Below are 21,353 nucleotides of genomic sequence, written 5' to 3'. Positions count from 1 at the left end.
GGAATTACCTTGCTAGCAGCAGGCAGCTCCTTTTCTTTAGGCCTTGATTGGGTGTTATTGATCCCCAGCCCTTTAGTTACTGGAGGAGCAGCTGTCCATGGTTCCCACAATGGCTGCTCCCTGGATGCTTCTCTAGGTAAGCCCAGAGATCTTGTGCTCACTGCTCGTTTCCTCTCAGAAAGCTGTTTCCTGGGGTGGGGTGGAGCAGAGCAGTGGGGCCTCCAGCAGGGAGGGGGGAGCATGGGAGGCTTGCCACACCCTGTCATATTGGCCTCCCCTGCTTGCCCAGGTAAGAGGATGTCTCTAGAGAGGGGTGCCGTTCTGTTGGTGTCTCATGGAAATGCCCTGTTGTCCCCTGCCAGGAGGTGCAGATCTGGATGCCTTACACCTCCCCTCAGACGCTGCGTGAGCGAGAGGTGGTAGTTCGGACCTTCAATGGGCAGAGCTGGAGCGACCTGCAAACCAAGGTGGAGCGAAGAGGAAAGCCGAAGGTGAGCAGGTTGGATTAACTCCTGGTCGTGTGCAGGATATCTGACTTGCCCTGCAGCAGATGACAGGACTTAACTTTGTCCAGTCCCCAGGGCTAGCTTGGAAGCGTCTCGTGAACCTGAGCTATGGGTCCAGTTGATATAAAGGGGTCTCCAATACAGACACGTGGCTGCTAGAGCAGGGGTTCTCGCAACAAATATTTTGATGGCCTCAGAGTGTGGCCACCAACTCTCATTGGTAGCTGCACTGAGGCTTTTAACCTAAAATACTTTAGGAAGAACAATTAAATATGCACAGATTCACATCCAAATCATTGTAAGGCATGTATGTAGGGTTTTTAGGCAGACTCAATAACAAATAATGCTGCCTCCCCTTTCGGCCCTCTTCTCCCCCTCCCCCCTGGGCTTAGTGAGTCCTGGGGCTTGCTGTGGGAAATGATATTTGTATATTAATAGCTACCTGGGAGGCTATGAAAAGTGATAAGTGATTAACAAACATACAAGTATCACTTTTCTCAGATAGCTAGTAAGTCTATGAAAAGTGATATTTGCATGGTTAGTATAAGAGGGGTAGCCGTGTTAGTCTGGATCTGTAAGATGCATTTGACGAAGTGGGTATTCACCCACAAAAGCTTATGCTACCATATGTCTGTTAGTCTATAAGGTGCCACAGGACTCTTCGCTGCATTTGCATGTTTGTTAATATCTTTTTTCTCAGCAAGCCCCAGGACCCATTAAGCCCTGGATGGAGAGGCCGAAGGGGCAAGCAGGGCTTTGGGAGGTAGCTGGGGCCAAGGGTGATGGGGGTGGGTGATGAACCCCACTGTTCCTGTGGCCAGAGCCAGGGCCTGGTGTCTGCTGCCAGGCGGCCAGGGCCAGGGCTCAGTGCCCACGGCCAGAACCTGGAGCTGGGGACAGGAACTGCATGGCTGGCACCAAGGATCGCAGCCTGCTGCCATGCAGCCGGAGCTGTGGGTCAGTGCCCAGGGCTAGTGCCTGCCGCTGCACAGCCAGAGCCCGGGACTGGAGCCGGGAACCAGCGGCTGCCGCCATGCAACTGGAACTAGGGGCAGGAGGGTGAAACACCACAGCTGGAGGCCAGGGCCACATGGCCAGAGTCGGGGGAGGGGGTATGGGGGTCAGTACCTGCTGCCCTGCACTTGGAGCCCAGGGCCGCACGGCCTGGTTCCTGAAGTCCCACCACTGGAGCCTGCTACTCAATCCTCCTCTACTCAAGGTGGGTCAAGAACTCGCCTTGCTCCTGCAGTGTTGTGCCTCATCTCTCTCCAGAAGCGGTACAGGGCGGCGCATTCAGGAGCAACAAGGAGGGAAGGGGAGGGGCCGATGCTTTGCCCCCTCCCATCACTGCCCAGGAGGCTGTCATAGCTACACGAAAAGCCCCTGGTGGCCGCATTTGAGAAACGTTGTCCTAGAGACTACAATTTTCCATCTTAATTTAGCATTGGACTGAAAGATCTGCTAGGCTGGGACATCATCTGATTCCATGTTTTGTGAAGTGCTGTGGTATACTGTGCTCAGGTTCAACCTGTGCTCTCCCTACCACCTTACCAGCAATCAATCCCAGGAGCACAGCGGGTGCTGCAGGCTATCATGTCCAAAATGTCTAGGCTGCTTCTGCGGTCTGTGCAGTGTGACTTATACCAGGAGTGGGGTATGAAAGGTCACCTCAAATGCCAGTTCTAATGGTGCAAATGTCTTCTCAGGTGTTTAAGAAAATAGGCTTTATTGGTGGCGTGTCTTTGCATCTAAATGTGTGTAATATATCTGCATATGTACTGATAAAACATTATGAGCCATTGATCCTTTTTTTTTCCAGTGATTCCATTGACTTCAACTGATGTCAGTCAGTGTGTCTGAAAGATACTGTAACGTGTCACTCAGCTGTTTTTTCTTTGTTTCCCACGTTTTGTAACAGAAGCACGTGGCTTGCTGTAGCATCCCCCACTTCTCCTGGTTCCTGGTCATCTCTCGGCTCGTGGAGAATAAATGCCGTGTCCCATCAGAGGGGACATTGCTCTTTTCCACTGTGGATCCAAGCATCAAAGTGACCTTCCCTCCTGGAGTCACAGAGGAGACTCGGAGCATCACATTGCAGGTGTGTGTGTGTGTGTGTGTGTGTGTGTGTGTGTGTACGTTAAAACTAAAACGCAAGCTCTGGTATGACTATTGGCCTGTGCTGGAGATGGGAGTAGGCAATAGGATACATGCACTAAATGAGAAAGAAGGATGAGCCAAGCACCAGCCTGGGAACTGGGTCTGACTTGGGCTTCTTGTGGCTTTAGGCACATCACAGAGCCTCTCTGCCTCAGTTTCCCCTGCTGTGAAATGGTCTGGGTCATTAGCTGTCTGGCAGGGGTTAGCACTCACATAGGCTGTATGTCAAGCATTGTAACTTGTTAGGGTTCTCCCAGCAACATTTTGGTGGCCTCAGAATGCAGCCACCTACTGTTTTTCTGAAAAACGTAGTTAAGTTTAGGAAGAACAAATAAATCTGTGCATGTACAAGTCCCAATCATTGTAATTGTAGGGTGGTTTTTTCAGACTCAATCATAACAACAACGTACAGTGGTTTCTATTCTTTACTGGACCTAAACAGAATAGAAACACAAAGAAGGTGCTTTGCATGTTTTTGGTTTTTTGTTGCTGTCATTTCTTTTGGTTGCAGTTTTTTTTCTTTTGTTTAAGAATTGCTAGCTAGTAAGTCTGCTTCTGTGAAAAGTGATATTTGTATGATTGTTACTATCACTTTTCACAGCCGCAGACTTGTTAGCTAGCTGGGAGAAGTAAAAAGTGATAGTAACAAGCATACAAATATCGCTTTTCACAGCAGACTTACTCGGCCCTGGCAAGCTGGGGGACAAATTAAGCCTTGGATGGGGAGGTGGGTGATGAGGTGGATGAGTCAGGGGCCGGGGGCGGCCAGGGGTGATGAGGTGGTTGATGAGCCCAAAGCCCAGCAGCCGGAGCCTGCCGCCTGCCACCCCAGGGCTGAAGCCAGAAGACTGAGCTCCACCGCCTGTGGGAAAAGGGGGAACTTGTACTGACTGTCTGCTCTGGTGTTTGTGGCTCCAGAGGGGGGAAGGGCCCATCCCCTCCTTGCAGACCCAGGGAGGGGCTGCTGCTTTGCTCCTTGCTCCCCAAATCACCGCCCAGGAGGCTGTGGCTGCAAGAAAAGCCTCTGATGCCGTATGCTGACATGGTAGCTGCATTTGAGAAACGCTAGCATGTCTTGCTGAGGTAGGACCTGGTTTAACACCTCGTGGAGTCAATAGGTGTTTGGTTGGGCCCTGAGTACCTCACTTTTCAGAGTGCTGAATGCCTGCAGCTGCCACTGACCTCAGCTGGTGTGCTGGATGGTGAGGAGTTTGGCAAATCATTGCCATATGCATGAATGCAGTGTTCTTTCATTTGGGTCCCCCACCTCCCGCCACATTCCCCAAGACTTTGACTTTTCCAGGCTATGGGGCTGGGGACAAATGTATCTGGGACTTGTGGGACGGGGAGTTGGCAAGACTAATCATAGAATATTAGGTTTGGAAGAGACCTCAGGAGGTCATCTATTCCAATCCCCTGCTCAAAGAAGGATCAACACCAACTAAATCCTGTACCCTGTTTAAAAACAAACCTGTCTTTCCCCTCTCCCATACAACCTTCCTTGATACAGACCTGGCCCCTCTGTCCTTCTCTGGGGAAGGCTGAATGGGGTTCTGCTCAGAGCTTTGCTACCAAGGCTCTTGATAAGACAGCAGGCAGCACTGTCAAGGGATATGCAGCTTTAGCCTCTTGCTTAGTCTCTAAGAACAAAAAGCATGACAGACCAGCTCAGCAAGTGAGATACAGAGGGTTAAACTTCACTCTTATTCTAACTCTGGAGCAGCCCCATTAAAGTTAGTAAAAACCATGAGGAGTCTTTGTGACACCTTAGAGACTAACAAATTTATTTGGGGATAAGCTTTTGTTGGCTAAAACCCACTTCATCGGATGCATGCAGTCAAAGTTAGTAAGGGTGGTCGTGATAGCTATTTAATTAAATGTGTGACGGTAGCACCAAGAAGACTCAATCTGGATCAGGCCCCTGTTTGCCAAGTTTACACCAGTATAACTGAGCAGAATGTGGTTCAGGGATTAGGATTCATAGTCCCACTTGGCAGCCAGCCTGTGCCACTGAGTCAGGCCTGGCATTTGAGCGGTTGGGGCCTGTAACCGTGCCTTCTTGGGTCACAAGTGAGAGTGCCAAATTCAGGACAAACTGCTGAGAAATAGGGCAGATACACCCCAAGACTGGTGGCTAATGCCACATTAGATATACCAAACCAGCAACAAAAGTAAACCTCTGTTTCACGACAGTGGCTAACAAGAAGTCCTAAAAGCAGTTTCCTCAGGCATTCCAGTCCTTGTATTACCACCAAAAACATTAGACTTAAAGATGAGTGGTTCTTTAAAACTCATCTCTTCAAATAAAACGTTCTTCTGATCCCAAAGGACCAGCCACACACCCAGGTCAATATATAACTTAGATCTTACTGAAAAATCACACTGGGGCCAATCCTTTAGTATCTAAAAGCTAAAGGTTTATTCATAAAAAGAAAGAAAGGTGAGCGTTAAAATTTGGTTAGAGGAATCAAATACATATGATAAATGAACCTCCTTGGTTCAGGCTTGCAGCAGTGATGGAATAAACTGCTGGCTTGGTAAGTCATTGGAAATAATTCCAAATCGTTGGAAAGTCCTCCATCCATTGGCTAGAATGCTCCCATTAGTATCGTCCATAGTCCAGAGGTTTGGGCAGGAAAGAGGCAAAATGGAGGAGTTTCCGTGTTCTTTACCTCTTCTGCCATGTGGCAGGAATCCTGTTTTTCTTACTGTTGAAAAGTACAGTAACAAGATGGTGGCTGTAGTCACATGGACAAGTCACATGTCCATGCATTTCACCTAGTCATTGCAGGAGGCCATTACCTATATTTCAGATGGAATGTCCACAGGACAGTTCATTCAGTGCAGATGGGCATCTTCCACGGTCCATTGTCAGTTAAGTGTTTGTTGATGAGCCACTTAATTTGAATAGTCCCTTCAAGATGTGCAGGCTAAATACTTTGTGGGCATTACCCCAGGAGCAAACATTTGAAATCCAGGTATAGAGCCAATATTCATAACTTCAAATACAAAAATGATACATGCTTACTGATGGCATAATTATAACCAGTAAATCATAATTTTTTCATAGACGCCTCACTTTATAACCTTTGTACAAGATTGTTGCAAATATATATACAGTGGTTGCAACAGTGATCTATATGGTCATATTTTAATCAGATAACGTCACAGTGCTGTTGCCCTCTTTCTGCCTCAATGACCTCGGGTATTCAGGCATCAGATGTTAAGCTGATTTGATTATTGTTCAACCACCAGGTGTTGCCAGTGTCAGCAGAGGAGTTGGCAGAGATCATGGATGATCCAGAGTCCAGAGCCAGTCCCCTGCTCTGCCTCTCCCAGAATTCCACTGTGGATTTCCTCAGGCCAGTTAAAATTCAGCTCCCTCTACCTCCAGGGGTCACAGGTTAGTATATGCCCAGAAATGCCAATGGAAAGCTTCTGTGCTTAAAATCCTAGTACTTGGTAGATTATCTTTCAATTTCCCCTAGGGAATTGATGTAATAAACTAAACTGTGAACAAATAGCACCTTTCAGGGTTTGTGGTTAGGAACATCAGGGTCCAATGCACAAAGGTAGTACATAAGTAGTAGAAGAATAGTAATAGGCTGCTAATATTTCCCACTGCTTTCTGAAGAGTGCTGGTGAGACAGGTCCTCTTTTGTCATAAAGGAATACTGACACCAATGCCATCCCATGGAAACAAGATATTTCTCCCTTATTCCAGAGTAACGGATCAAGAGGTTGGGGAGGTGGGAAAACATTTATACTTTGCCATCTACGGAAAACACTCTCTTTTTGATTTAATGCTTTCTGGCTCCCTAAATGCTTCCCAAATGTTCCATCCTGTTTAAATGTACAAGAATAAATTAAAGCAACGGTAAGGTTGTAAATTTGGTGCCTGATTCTGATCTCAGTGTGAATCATGAGTGACTGCATTGGAGTTGCAAGTTGAGTCAGGCTTTCCAACCCTAGCAATTCAGGAAATGTGAAGATGTAGGTTCCAGCAGTGTGCAGAATACGGATTGATTATATTGTGAACCAGCATCAGGGACTGACAAGCTGCTGTTTAGCTGTAACATTCGCCTAATAAAGGTAAAGCAAAATTGGACTGGGTACATCCTGGTGATGCTTGGGGAAGCAGTCTTTTAATACAGGATCTAGATGAATAAGGGTGATCTCAGGTACATTTAGCAATGTATTCATCAAAAATATTATGGCTGTTTTGGATTCCCAGTTCCCATTGATTTTAACCAGTGCTTTAATCTGTTTTGGAAATCTCGGCCCATCATGGTAGCCAGGCTTACAATGTCTATGCGCCAGTCTTCAATTGATGGTTTGGTGGTTTTTTTTCGGATTTCCATTTTTGTAGTACTAGCCTTTGAGCAATTATTAGTGCTCTGCTTAACCACAGTTTTTCAGGTGCTTGCAGTTAACATCCATTCGGTTTAAAAGTACATGTTTAGCTGGTAACCCAATGTAATTTCACTGGAAAAAATTAACTCTGCAATTAAGTTCTGCCCAAAACATACACATTCCCAGAGCACACGGGTTAAATTAGCACCTGTTGAATCACAGCACCAGCATTTGTTTGACTTAGTGGCTCCTGTCTTGAACAGTGGGAGAGTGATCCAAAGCCACCTTCTATATGATTTTCTGCTGGATTAATCTTAAATGGAGGTTCAAGGAACAGTTTGAAGCACTGGCTAAAATTTGTTTCCATTGATGAGCAGACAATAATTGGCCTAGTTCCTCCTCCAATCTATATTTAATTCAAATTTGCTGGCCAAGTGTGCATATAGTGTTGTGCCCTAGGTCTTGGCAATTGGAGTAATATTTGGAGATATGAAAGCAGTTCAGGAGGGTCAGAGGCATTGCAGGTATCGAAGGCCAAACAGATGGGAGATGGCATGTTTAAATTGGATATATTGCCATTCCTTCTTAGATTCTAGATTGAAAGTCAAAATCACTTTCCTAATCCAGACTCTCCAAATGATGGGATTGCCTGCTAGAGTTTCAGGTTAGATAGAGACCAGAGACCCTGGTATGTAGAAGGGATTGTTTTTAAATTCAATAGACTTGCTTCGCTGGGTATTTTTGCTTCCACAATAGCTGGTAATTGTTTTGTAGCAAATCAGTAGTAATGTGAGTGCAGCACTGTGGGAAAGGGAAAGAGGAAAAGGAGCAACCAATTCTGCTTCCAGCTGGAGCCAGTTTGGGACTCGACAGCATGAGGGAAGGAGCCACTGTGCTGTGTGGCTAAGAATGTTTTGCCTCGTGGTAAAGTTTAAAGTTGGGAAATCTCAAACTGCATATTTTGACAGGGAGCTGTACTCTTTGCAAGGCTACTTTAGATGGTTACCAGCACCCCACAGGAAGGACCTGACCCTGGCGATTTTGGTAAAATAAAAGGGAGGACTATGGAAAAGGAGGGAATTCAGAATAAAAAGGCTCCTGAGAAGGGCATTCATTTTAATTGTTTATTTTTCCCCCAAGGGGGAGAAGTAGTGCCTGCCATCTATTTAAATTGCTTATTATTTGTATGGCTAATGAGGCGAGGTTATCCTTGACTATGTTTTTAATTTCCTTAGGGAATAGGATGCCAAGATAGCTGAGGTTTGTCTGTTAACATCTACATGTCCCTATAGGAGAAGCCACTTACTAGATCTCATGGGATTTTCACTGCTTCGAACTTATCCCAGTTTGTCCTGTAGCCATAGAATTTGCCAACGTTTATCATTTGTAGGATGTTTGGAATGGATCTGGAATTTTAATAACTGGGAGAATGTCATCAGCATATAGAAAAGTTTTTTGGTTTTTTTTTTGGTCTCCTGAGTCCCTGATTTGATCCCTTGAATCCCTTGTTGTTGCTAGTCTTAGAGGGCAGAATCTCCTTGCTCAGCCATCTGGGCTGCCAGAGGGTTGTCTGATAACTTCTGCTTTTGGCGATTTTATAGAAAATCTGAAGATGGAGCTGCATCCATAATGGTATTTGAATTAAAAGAAGAGTTACAGAATAATCTCTGATGAATATTAGATGGGGGGGAAGCGATTCAGTTGCCGATGGTTGTGGACTTTAGGAGGTGAAGGGGGGAGCTGTAAAGCTATGCACCCACCATTTCCCCCAGTCTGGAATTACTATTACAGTGTCACACGAGAACCCCAATTGAGATTGTGCTAAGTGCTGTCCAAATGAATAATAGGAAAGACAGTTCTTGCCTGAGAGCGTTAACAACCTAGCTAGAAGCCAATTTGAAGCTTTTCCCAGAGTGCCTGTTGCTGTCTGCAAGGGAGTATAACGTGGTCGCTGTTCATTGAGGCTCAAACTTCACTTCATGTAACTTAGGACAGGAAGTGAGGCCTAATGCAGCCAACCGAAATGGGGCACAATGACAATTGCCTTGACAATTTGTCTTTGGTTAAATTGATTTTCTGCTCACAGAGGCATTTGTCTGGGGATGAGATGGGGGTGGTGTCTAGGAGGGGACCCTGGCAAATGGAGAAGTTTCGCTTGTCTAAGCTTATTAATTCCGGTTTCCCTTTGATCTCCCATGGCTTTCTTGTTGTTTCTATTAGCGTAGCGTACAACGGGCTGTGATGCTTTCAGGGATACTCAGGGTTGTGAGACGCTTTGCTTCCCCCTGCCCTTAGTGTGAGGAAACCTTGTCTGTACTTGCCATGGGTCAGCTCCCCAACTCTGTCAGCCATGGGCAACACAAGCACTTGCTTGTCGGCTCCGCTGTCCCTCTGCAGGTTAGTGATAGGCACACGCCAGCCCCTGAGTCCTCTGAGCTTCCCCCTGCAGAGTCCAACCCCTGTTCCATTGGAGACTCCCAGAATTCACAGATCCACTGCTCCCAAAGGAACAGTATCCCCCAGATTACCAGTTACACCTCATCTCACAGCTCTGCTTACCACACAGCATGTACAGATGATTACAGTGAAAACAGGTACAAGTTTATTTAACACAGAGAAGAGTCACATGATACAAGTCTCCACATATTAGAAACAAACGGTTGCCTATACAGTAAAATTATAACTCGCATTCTAGAACCTAGACTTATTTAACTAGTTACTTTTATGTCTTATAGAGCTAGGCTCACCCAAATCCTTCCAGTGTATTTCAGCCAGGCTTGGCTGCACCCTTCAGTTTGCCCCTCAGTGAAAGATCCAGGGTGTACCTCTGTACCCCCAGTGATCTCTCCCTCCCCCTACCCTCGACTCATTGTCTTTACTTATAAACAGGATGTTCCCGATGCTGATTTTTTGTTTTTGTTTTTTTTTTTTTCCCCTTGTGAAAAGGTGGTTTGTTTTTTTTTTTTTTTTTTTTTTTTTTTTTTTTTTTTTTTTGTTCTTGTCGACTTCACAATCTCTTGATTAGCATTTTGGCTCAGTTTGTAATTAGTTCTCCACTCGGACACGGACAATACACACGTGACTAGACAGATAGGAGCACATTTATCACCTTCTGGTGACCTGTCGTAACTTACATACCTTAGGAATGTATTTTTCAGTATGGATACATAACTCCTTAAATATGATATGTACATACGTCTCACAGTGATTAGGATGACCTTTGTTACTGGTTGTTGGTAGAGACTTCACATGCCACCCTTCGGCACTGTATTATATAGACATCAGGTCCAAGGAAGCCCTTTTAAAATCCTAGGCACCTCCTGTGCCCCCTGCCAGTTGGCATCAAGAGGCCCCTGGGACACATGGGCCCCCGTCAGGATTGGAGCCTCTTTGTGCCAGGTGCTGTACAAACATATAGGAGTCAGAGGTAGAAAAATACCTCTAGGTCATGCAATCCATCGGCTTAGGAGGTAATTAAGTGGCTAACACATTAAGGCTAGGAGTCCCACTGGAATAGCAAATCAGATATTCAGGGCTGGTCTTTTTCAAAGAAGTGGCCTGACTGAGATGGAATTTGGCATTTCCCAAAGGTAAGCAATTGTGGCTTAAAAAAAAAACACAACTCCCCTAAGGCTCCAGCTGCTTTGCACTTGGATTTGTAAAGCAACAAGCGAGGCAAAAAAATCCATGTTCATCTAAAACTAAACAGGCTTGTGTCTCGATTTTAGGTCTCACCCTAGATCGCTCCAGGCTGCATCTTCTTCACGGCAACCTGCAAGCCCAAACCTGGGATGACATCACCAATCAGGTGGTGCTGGAATTCACCCACCTCTACGCGCGGTTTGAAGTCACCCACTTCTCCTGGTAAGCTCTGACCCACTCACGGACAGTGTTTGAAGAAGAGGCTAGAAGGTGTATGGCTGCGCTTTTCCCCAGACCAGGGGCTGTGTTGCTGATGTTGCCAGTTTCCCTTCCAGCACCTTGCCAGGGTTGCTCTTTCCCCTTAAGAAGGATGGAATGCCGAAGCTTTATACCTCTGGTTAATATTCCCAATTCCTCGGCACGCAGTAAGCCGCACTGAAAAAAAAGCTTGCTTCTGTGTCCCGGGGGGGTTTCTATTTCTCCTCGCTTCACATCCCACCAGATTGCAGTGAGGAGATTTGTGGTTGCCCTTGTAGGCCAGGTAGCTTTAAAGAGGCCATGCTCAAATGAGTACATTCCCACTCAGAACCTAAATCTATTCAATAGTGAGGTTTCTGGCCACCACTCCTCCCAGCTGCTGGAATCCTTCCCTCGTCCATAGGCTGCTGATGCAACCTTTCCCCCTCACTGGTAAGTTCTCTCGCTCAGTTTTGGGCTGGGAATCTGCTTTTTGGAGGATAACCTATGTCAAGAGGACAGGATGGTGCCTTCAACTAAGCTCCCTCAAAATCCAGATTTTTCCTAATTTTTGCCTTTCCCCTTTGATAGAAAGGAAGCGTCACTTTAAGATCCACCCCTTCAGGTTCCCATCCTTGCCCTTGGCTTTTCTGCTGGCAAATGAATCCCTCCCTCATTTGCTTCCTTCCCCAGGTACTGGCTGTGGTATACTACCAAGACCTACATCGGTGGCATCGCCAGGAAGGTGTATGAGAGGCTGCGCCTGTACCAGGTGAACTTCATAGCGCTGCAAAGGAAGAAGGACCCTGAGCAAGTCTTGCTGCAGTGTGTGCCCAAGCACAAGGTACTGCATGCGCTGCCCTGCCAAGGGGCCTCAATCCAGAGCTGTTGGAGAGAGGGTGATGGGAGCAATTGTGCATGGCATATTCACCAAATGTCTCTGCCCATTTAGCCCTCGGCTGTTTGATTGATTGAGGGTTCCTGTTGCAACGGTGGTTTTTGTGCCAGGGACACCGGCTTGCTGGGAAGTGGACAGAGTTATAGCGTATTTCACAAAGCTGTCTGGTGCAACGATCACCAGTCTAATTCAGCCTGACGACTTAATGGGGAAAGCTGTGCTGTCCCGTTATAATCCCCTGGGCTGGCTGGTCCCACTTGTGTATAATTCTTGTGTTCCAGTATTGAAATAAAACACATTCATAAACACCGGAAGGGAAACTTCAAGCCTTGGGTGTCAGGGATGAAATCCTGGCTTCAGTGAATCTAAAATAGCAAGACTCCTGTTTTGACTTCAGTGGCGCCAGGATTTCACCCCTGGAAGCTCGTCCCAGAGGGTTCACTGGTAGGATATTCCAAATCCATGTGCAGGGTGAGAGAGGCTGCACAACGTTAGCCTCACTCAAACTGCCTTTGAGAAGTAAGAGCTTATAGTCTTTGGGTATTTGCATGCTGCTGCCCCAGGATGAGGCTTTCAGGAGAGGCACAACACATTTAGGCTGTATCCTGGCCTCAGCTAAGTGGCATTGCAGCACAGGAGTTGTGTGGAAAATATCTCCCCACGACTAAACATTTGGGAAAAGGAGAGGGAATAACTTCTTGGTTTTGAAGGGTTACTGACGCGTTACAATTAATCTGCTCTAACACCCAGACACTGCAGTGGCTAATGATGCCAAAGGAATTTTCAACCTCTGATGGCAGCATTGTTGTAGTCACACTGGTCCCAGGATACGTGAGACACAAAGTAGGCGTGGTAATATACTTTATTGGACCAACTTCTGTGGGTGAAAGGTACAATCATTTGAGCTACTCAGAGTTCTTCTTCAGATCTGGGGAAGAAAGTCAAGAGAGTCTGAGCTAAATAGAAGTTTGGCCCAACTTGTATTTAGCTTAGACACTCTGCTTCCTTCCCCAGAGCTGAAAATGGAATTAGACCAGACAGTTTACAACTGATATGCTTCAGCACCCTGCTAGTGTAAGAAAAGGAGGGCCAGCTAGACTTGGGCAGTACCATCCACTCTGGCACTAGGCCAGCGCGGGCTGGAACAGTTCAGTCCATGCTGGTATTTAGTCCTGCTGACAGCAAGGCTAAAATAAATAGTTGTTTCTCCCCCACCACAAACAGTGGAGCATATTTGTGTGCCTGGACACCATGTGTTTTATAAGCATGCCATGGGAGCCACATGATTCTTAGCTACAGTCACTTTTTTTTAATGACAGATTAAGCCTTTAGGGGAATTGTGTGGTTTTTTGTTTTTGTTTTAGTTTTCTCTTGGAAAAAAACTCTTGCATTGAAAGTGCAAGAGAAAAATTTCTTGGACCCTTTTTGGGGGTTGTGGTGGGGGGGGTTGTGAATGTGCAAAGCCTAAACAGACCCCCATGTTGCTTTCATCCCTGGTAGGTCGATCCTGTTCTGGGAAAGCTTCATGACCGCTACCAGGGCCCGGAGCCCTCTGACATTGTGGAGTTGTTTGAGGGAGAGCAGTTCTTTGCAGCCTTCGAGCGAGGCATCAACATCGATGCCGGTATGCCGGAGCCCTCTTGTCCAATCTGCTCTTTCTTTCCTCTGTCCCTTTCGCCTTCAGTTCCCTCCCAGCAGCTGCCGCTCCATTCTGTATTAGCCAGTGGTCCCCAACGCGGTGCTTGTGGGTGTCACGGCGCCCACAGGGGCATTTTTGTGTACCTGCAGGACACCCCGCTGACGAAATGCCACCAACGGAGAACCGCCTGCTGAAATGCCACAGAGAAATCTTGCCGTTTCTTGGTGGCGACGCTTCGTGCCGCTGCCGCTTCTTGGCGGCATTCTGCCGGCCGGTTCTACGGTGGCCATGCTCATCAGTGGCATTTCGGCGGCAAGGTGTCCGGCGCCTGCCACAGTCTTCTGGGAGTAGCAATAGGCAATTCCCAGAGAAAGGTTGGGAACCACTGGCTTAGCAGATCTGGCAAACGGAGCATAGTACTGCTGCCTATGCTGATCAACTAATGGGCAATGCAGCAGTCCTTCTGCTCTCCGGAGAGAGTGAGAGGCTGGCAGGACATGCTTTTGGTAGTGAATTCGCCTTATGGAATTGCTGCTTCTAGGACCATGCTGAACTGTGCTCTTCATAGCAAACCACAACAACCCCCAGAGGGGTACAGTCTAGTACAGTGTATTTATTCCATAGGTAAGCTGAGTACATGACCTGTTTCAGAGTAGCAGCTGTGTTAGTCTCTATTCACAAAAAGAAAGAGTACTTGTGGCACCCTAGAGACTAACAAATCTATTTGAGCATTAACCTTCGCGAGCTACAGCTCACCTCATCGGATGACCTGTGTATTCCATGTATTCTGTCTATTCCGAGCGCACGCTAGCTGATCTAACAAGTCTCATCCATTTCTAATGTAGTCTACATACAAAGCCATTTCTACGGGGAGGAAGCCCTTGGAACAGTCCAGCTCAGAGAACTCCCTGTGTGGAGTTTAATGCCTATCTGTCTTGTTGGCCATCCTCCTTGTAACTCCCCCTCTTACGAACTCAGCTTACAGGGGGTGGGACCAAAACTATAAGACTGTATCCTGGGGTAGCCAGGTGGGAAGTGGTGTCACAGCTGCACTCTGAGCCTGCTCCTGATATCTAATACCCTGATGTAATTCCACTGTGACTATATCAGAGACAATAGTCACTCTCAATTGGCCCTGGGGTAGATGATCCCGGAATTGGACCCTTTACCACTGACTCGTACAGGATTCTGTAGCCTAGTCTCAGGGCACCAGAATCCCTCACCTACCCTTTGTCGCAGGTATTTGGCAGGATGGTACAGTGTATGAGTCCTAAGGCAACATATGCAGCATTATTTTTTCCTTCATCCCTATTTATATCTCCCCTCCCCTCCCCTCCCCTCCTTTAAAGAAATGTAAAAGAGACAGATGGTTTATTTTGTATAAACAGGAGTCACTTTCCAGCTGGTTCCCTCTGCTCATTAGTGATTCCTTCCTGGGAAGGACAGATGCAATATTTAACCTCAACATCTTCCCCTCCCTTTGTACTCCTTGCAACTCCTCTTCCTCCAGTGGCTGTTTCCTTTTGCTCCTGCATGATCTGCTTCCTCCATGGTCACGGGTGGCAGCCCTGTCCCAGAAGGGGACGAGCCAGAAAATAGGGAGGAGTGGGTTCTGGTCTGGGAAGCTGCTGATGTAGCCCTTGCCTAGGAGCAGGAAGGTTTTCTGTACATCAATCGATTGATGGGTTTTCCCTGGCTCCTCTCAGACCGCCCAGACTGTGTGGACGGACGGATCTCCTTCATCTTTTACTCCCACTTGAAGAACATGAAGGAAATCTATGTGACTGCTGAAGTGGACAGGAAAGGCCAAGCTGTGAAAGGGCAGGTGAGTTTCTGGGGATAGTGCTCATCAGCCCAAGAGCCTCGTTTTCTTTTTTCGCAGTCCTCGGCTTTCCTGTGGCACCCCTGGCTGCAGCGCCCGAGCCTTGAGTATGTCAGTGAATCAAGTTTGTTTTTTTGCTCACCAGAAACTGACCAGTAAAATAAGCCCACAGGAGAATGTGGCTTGAATACGAATGGTCACCTATCACCCAGGCTGGTGCCCAGGGTTATCTGCCTACCATTAACTCTTGGCCTATTAGCAGTAAGGGAGAGGGGGCTGGACTCTGGTGGATCCTTGTATTTTTGCCAGTGGCACCCACTCAATCAAACTGCAGATGGCAAATCAAGTGGGGAATGTATGGTCTCTTGTAGGGACTGGGTGGGAAACTTCTTACATAATCCTTGCCAAATAGAAAACCAGCTGCATAGATAGACATGGCCATTGAAATGGCCTCTAGGTCTTACTCTGTGATCTCGCCTACTTGTGAAGGTCTCCTTCTATCGTGGCGAAGTTCCAGACAATGTCCCTGAAGATGCCACCAAGAAGAGGAAAGGGCCCGATTCCCACTGGCTGGCTACTCTGCCAATCAAACTGCCTGTGAGTTACTTGGTCACCTTCGGGGAAGCCGAACATGGATGGGGAAATATTTGTGTCTGTCTGCTAAACTGAAGTCTCCTATACTTAGCCCTGAAAAGAGTGGGATGGACTATAGCCAGAGGTGTCGTCTGCAGAAACTGCACGATGGAAAATGAAGAATTTCTTTTCCTTTGAAAATGGGGAGTGTGTGCGCATGCAGCCATGTGACTGTAAGGATGGAGGAGAGAATAGCTGTGTATGTGCTTTCACATGTCTTAAGTATGAGGGATAGGGTGCTGGTGGTGAGATCGCTTGAAGGTGACCCGGCACAATTTGCTTTTGGTAGTGAAGCTCTTGTAAATGGCCATGGGCACTTTCTGTGGGTATTTTCCCACCACTGTGAGAGAGCTCCCCTCTTCCCCAAGGAAGTGTGTAACTGGAAATGTTCCCCATCTCTCTCTAGTTTCTCCACCTTCCTGTCCTGTTCCATTCTGCACTGTCCTGAGCTGGCACTGATGCAATGAAATGTTGCAGAGGACAGATTGTTGCTCTGAGTGAATGGGGGAGCTCAATGAGGAGGAAACTGGTTAGACCTGAGCACAGTTTCTGTCTTGCATATGAATACCCTGGTGATGGGTATTGTTTGGAAGGTGGATTTTCCAGTGCATGGCAACTCAAAGGAGTTTTGATTAAACCATTGTGTTGAAGTGTGCTGGAATGAGCCGGGGTGCCTTAAAGGGACCTGGCTGGCCAAGCTGTGTCATGGCAAGCTTTATTTCTCTTGAGCAGGCTCGAACCAGTAAATATTGTTGTCTTTCTTTGAACATCACCTTAAGGCTTACCCCAAAGTAAGCACTGTAGACTGTAGTCCCACTTCTGGTTTGGGGCCTAGAGTAAGAGCCTTGGTTTGGGGCCTAGAGTAAGAGCTCTCTGAATGCTGAGGGACATGTACTCAGGGAAACAACTGGTAATGAAAAGGGAATCTCCAAAGACAGGGCAAGGATGGATTTCCTGTTTCAGGCTGTGATTGTGGGTGCTGAGCATCCATAGTTCTCACTGGAGTCCACTAAACAGTGGGTGGTCAGCACTTCACACAATTGGGTCCCTAGAGTCCATGTTAAATCTGCTTCCCCAAGGTGCAAAGAAGTAAAGTTCAACTAAATGACTTGGCATTGCCCCTTTAAAAGGAAATCATTCCAGCCAGGAGTACTTCTGTCACTCTCTCTCCCATCAAACAGAAACTGAAATCCCGCTCGGGTGAGCATTCAGAGCCCAAGAATGGCTTCTCCTTCCCTCCTCTGAACCTGGGGAATGCCGAGACTGGCTACCTGACGCAAACTAATCTTCTTGGCATTGCTGGGCGCATTGGAGCTGACTGGCAAACCATTGGCTTGAACCTGGGGCTGCCCTATCAGCAGATCGAACGAATAGGATACAACCACAGGTGAGCCACGTGTGCAGAGATTGATATGATGGCCCCATGGATCAACACATTTCCAGGGTAGGAGTATCTCCACTAGGGCTGGTGGGAAAATTGGGGTTTTGACTTAAAAAAAAAAAAAAAAAAAGTCACAAATGTTTTGTTTTTGTTTTAAAATATTTTGTCTGAAAACTGAATATGTCAGTTTGGAAATGCTCCCATAGTGTCTCACGGGAATTGTAGTTTGGGTGCCTTCTATGCCCTATCTCTATGGGCAGGGCTGCCCAGCAGGATATCATCTCCCATCATGCATCATGGTTAAGGACTCCCATGATGCACTACCCCATCTCTCCAAGAATGGAGACTCTGGTGCATCCTGGGAGATGTAGTCTGACCAGAGAGTTGATGCTGTTGACAAGAATGGGAATTTAAGGCACTGTGGCAGTATTTTCATATCAAAATAATTTGGTTTTCAGCTAAAAACTAAGGGTTGGGTAGTAAGTCCCACTGAGTCATCTTACTGTGGCATGATGGCACTTTCTGGGGTTCGAACCCAGTCAGAGACTCAAGTAAATGCCGTGAGGGATGGTGGGTTTGTTATTTCTGTGCTTCTTGCTCTCCTCAGGGAGGACCTGGATAGTCAGATCCTGAACATGCTCTTCTCCTGGGCTCAGCAAAACTCTGATGACCAAAATTGTGTGGAGAAGCTAATCACAGCTATGAAGGAGAGCGGCCGCCAGGACATTGCAGATGAGATTGAAACTGTCATCGAACTGGGAAGGCAGAAATACAGGGCGTCCATCCGCCGGGTGGGCCTGGACCAGGAGAGCAGTGCTGAAGACTCCGCGATAGCCATGGTGTAGCAGCCAGCAGAAGGAACTCTGCTTCTTGCTGTGGTGATCCCTCCTCTGTGCGTTAGGTGGCTTTGCTGCATGGGGAACTCCCAACTGATCCACGTGCCACCACCTGCCATGGGAGCTGGGGGGCCCAGCTGGATTGTGATCATCCACTACTAACCCACCATGCTCTGCGAAGGGTATGCTAATGTCTGACTGACTTCTGTTAAGTCCGTATGTGCCAACTTCCTAGTGTGTGGGAAAGGCTGGTGAGTCCTGAGTTCAGGCCCTCTGACTTTAGATGTTAGGGACGTGGAGAAATTCAGAGCAGTGAAATAATAGAGAACACTGCTTTTAGTAATGTTGCTGTAATAGATATTTATATATAATTTATGCCTAAATCTACGTTCTGCTAATGATTTGGGATCTAAACATTCCCCACCACATCTCTTCTTTCAGCATTTCTGTAGGGACAGATTCAGTTGTGTTCTGGTGTTTGATGTAAAACTTAATGAGGGAATCCCACTATACGAGCTTGTGCTGTGATCCTCGCAGATCTCCAAGCAAAGGTTGGGTCAGTAGTTGGTTGGGGGACCTCCAGCTATCTATTTTAGGTACCTGTATGGTCTCCATTACCATCATATCTGTAGCATGGGAAATTTAGAAACATTTTAATTTCCCCTACATTTCCTATGAAAACAGTTTTCTTTTTCCTTCCACAAACAAACAACCAAACCCTGAAAGAGAATTGTTTTTTGGGGGAGGGAGGGGAATTTTGGTGTTTTGGGTAGTTTGTTTGTTTTGCTTTTTTTCGTTGGTAGAAATTTTCCACTCTTTCCAATTTCTTGTTTTTGTTCAAAAACCATTTTGCAATTTTTTTTTTTCCCAACAGTAGGGCTCTGTGGGGCTGGAGGTCTTTTGGACGAGACGTAAAACCTGGCCGCTCTTGACTGTAGGTTCCATTTTACTTTCTGCAGTGAATTGGGAGATTGAACCCATTGTCAGTTTGGATTCTAAGTTGCCTCTTTAAAGTTTCCCAGCAGTTTCAAGTGGATACGGTGTTCTTCACTTCCTCTCTTAAACTGTTTGTGCGGTGGGATTCTGCAGTAGTGAGTGGCAGGTGAGGCTCAGCTCAGAGGTCACAGCACTCACTCCTGTGTATAGTTTTCAAAGCACTTGGGATGAAAAGCACAATATTCATGTGGCATTTTAAGAGCTGATGAGGTCAGTTGCAGGACAGAACCATTGTGGGATCTGGATGGAATGGTGCTGACCTCACCTTTTACAGGATACTCAGATTAGGAAGGTTAATGAGAATTCCCTGTTGACTTCCCCTGCTCTCCAACCCATCTCATAATTGGCCTGAACTAAAGACAATGGGAGTCTTTCCATGGACTCCCCAAAAGCCACTGGAATCCCTCTTTTATTACGGGTGCTCCTTAGGAGACTGATGTGAATGGCATATACTGAATCTTGGGAGCAATACTTGAAGGGATACCGTCAACTTGAAAAATCACATTTCTGTCTAAAAATCTTATACCTACTGTGACCATTGCAACTGGAAGAAGTTAGCAAAACCAGAGTGGCTTTGATTTTAAATCAATTTGATTTAAATCACTAGTCAGGAAGACTCGATTTAATCATGGTTTTCTACATAAAAGTGCATTCTTGTTGGTTGTTATAACCTTAATACATATTCTTCGCAACTCATAGATAGATATAGGTTTCATTTTTAGAAGATACACACTATAAGTCTTTAAACAGTGATTTAATTTGAAAACTTTTCAGATTGGTTTTACAGCTATATCAGAAAATGAATGATCGTTCGGTTATTTCATTTATCAAAGGTAATTGAAGTGAACTATCTCCAGTTCAACAGGTTAATCGTTAATATTTGGAGGATTTTCTTGTCATGCTGTATTTGGAGGAGAACATCACCAGACAGACATTTAAATTGTTTTATTTAACTAAAACAACAGCTTAAGTGTTCTGGATTTTTTTTCTTCAACAGCACACACATAATATTTTAACAAAACAAGCATATGTCCCTCACTTCTCACATTTATCTTCAAACTTCTTCTCCTTGTCCAGATCTGTTCCACCCCCAATAATTTCCTATTCATTGACCTTTTTTAAACTTTGCACTTTTTAGAGAGAGGTGAGGGATTGACTCTGTGTACACAAATTTGCAGAGGGACAATATTGTTGAGGTCTTTTTTTTTTTCTCACTTCTGTTTATTTATTTAAAACCATTTTTGCTGTTAACAAGCATATTACCTCTGGAAAAACACATCCACAGTTTGAGAACTGCAAAACTAAGCAACTCTGATGGTATCTTCTAGACTGAGCACTGAGTCCCATTAGTCGATAGAAAGATTAACCTAAATCTATACAGAAGCCTGTGGAACCCCATAAGATTGGGTCCCTAATCCATGAACTATTGGAACTCCTTTACAAAACTTTTCTTAAACGTTACATGAATATATTGTCTCATACTATGGAATTAGAATTAATAATTCCTAATCCATGATGAGATGCATTATAATGCAAAGAGAAAAGGAGTACTTGTGGCATCTTAGAGACTAACAAATTTAAATTTGTTAGTCTCTAAGATGCCACAAGTACTCCTTTTTCTTTTTGCGAATACAGACTAACACGGCTGCTACTCTGAAACCTGAAATTATAATGCAAAGATATATCTTAATTAAAAGTCTCTTTAGATAGGTTTTTCCTCAAAAAGCATTTATCAAAAAAATCAGATTTAAATAAAAAAATTGATTTAAAAAAAAATCATTGATTTTTATCCACCTTGCAAAAACCAGTGATTTTCCCCCCCCCTCTGGGGGGGAAGGTTTTCAGTGTATTTACTTTGTGCATAATCACTTCCATTGATTACACCTCAGTTGGTTTGATTTGCTGAGAAGACTTATGAATAAATATTGACAAGGAAGCAGAAAAACCCTTGACTTTTTTTTTTTTTTTTTTTGAAGGAAATTTTTTTAAATCTCCTTTAATATATTGAGTGCTAAAGTTTTTAAACCATTGGGAATTAGGAGGAAACTTCCCCTATGGTGAAGATATTTCATAATTGTCCACTTGTGTTTCTTGTGTCTTTTTCTGAAGCAGCTGATACTAGCCAGTGTCAGAGTCAGGATGATGGGCTAAGTAGCCCAGTGGCTTGATGTGATATGGTCAATGCTACATTATTCTATAGAAATTGGAATTTAGTTGTTTGGTGGTGTTTGTATTAAGTAGCATTTAGGCCCC

At 45.7% G+C, this 21,353-nt stretch overlaps 1 protein-coding gene across 6 annotated transcripts in view; it reads left to right on the top strand.

The window, feature by feature from the left end:
* The window catches only part of PIDD1 (p53-induced death domain protein 1), a 35,899-nt gene extending 15,844 nt beyond the window's left edge, over positions 1–20,055 (top strand). For 4 of the 6 annotated variants that reach the window (XM_038407393.2, XM_043516564.1, XM_043516563.1 and 1 more), the window contains exons 7-16: positions 363–491; positions 2,425–2,604; positions 5,919–6,066; positions 10,745–10,880; positions 11,589–11,739; positions 13,294–13,417; positions 15,139–15,257; positions 15,744–15,851; positions 17,069–17,274; positions 17,876–19,795. In XM_038407393.2, coding sequence (XP_038263321.1) covers positions 363–491; positions 2,425–2,604; positions 5,919–6,066; positions 10,745–10,880; positions 11,589–11,739; positions 13,294–13,417; positions 15,139–15,257; positions 15,744–15,851; positions 17,069–17,274; positions 17,876–18,113 — 1,539 coding nt within the window. In that variant the 3' untranslated portion in view covers positions 18,114–19,795. Of the gene's footprint in view, positions 1–362; positions 492–2,424; positions 2,605–5,918; positions 6,067–10,744; positions 10,881–11,588; positions 11,740–13,293; positions 13,418–15,138; positions 15,258–15,743; positions 15,852–17,068; positions 17,275–17,875 lie in introns of all 6 variants that reach the window. The other 2 variants (XM_038407395.2, XM_043516566.1) reach the window with 2 other exon arrangements.
* Positions 20,056–21,353: the final 1,298 nt, after the last annotated feature.

The sequence above is a fragment of the Dermochelys coriacea genome, chromosome 6 (genome assembly GCF_009764565.3).
Source record: "Dermochelys coriacea isolate rDerCor1 chromosome 6, rDerCor1.pri.v4, whole genome shotgun sequence".
NCBI classification, from domain to species: domain Eukaryota; kingdom Metazoa; phylum Chordata; order Testudines; family Dermochelyidae; genus Dermochelys; species Dermochelys coriacea.
The sequence above is the reverse complement of the archived record's forward strand: the minus strand, read 5'-3'. Positions and strand labels throughout refer to the sequence as shown.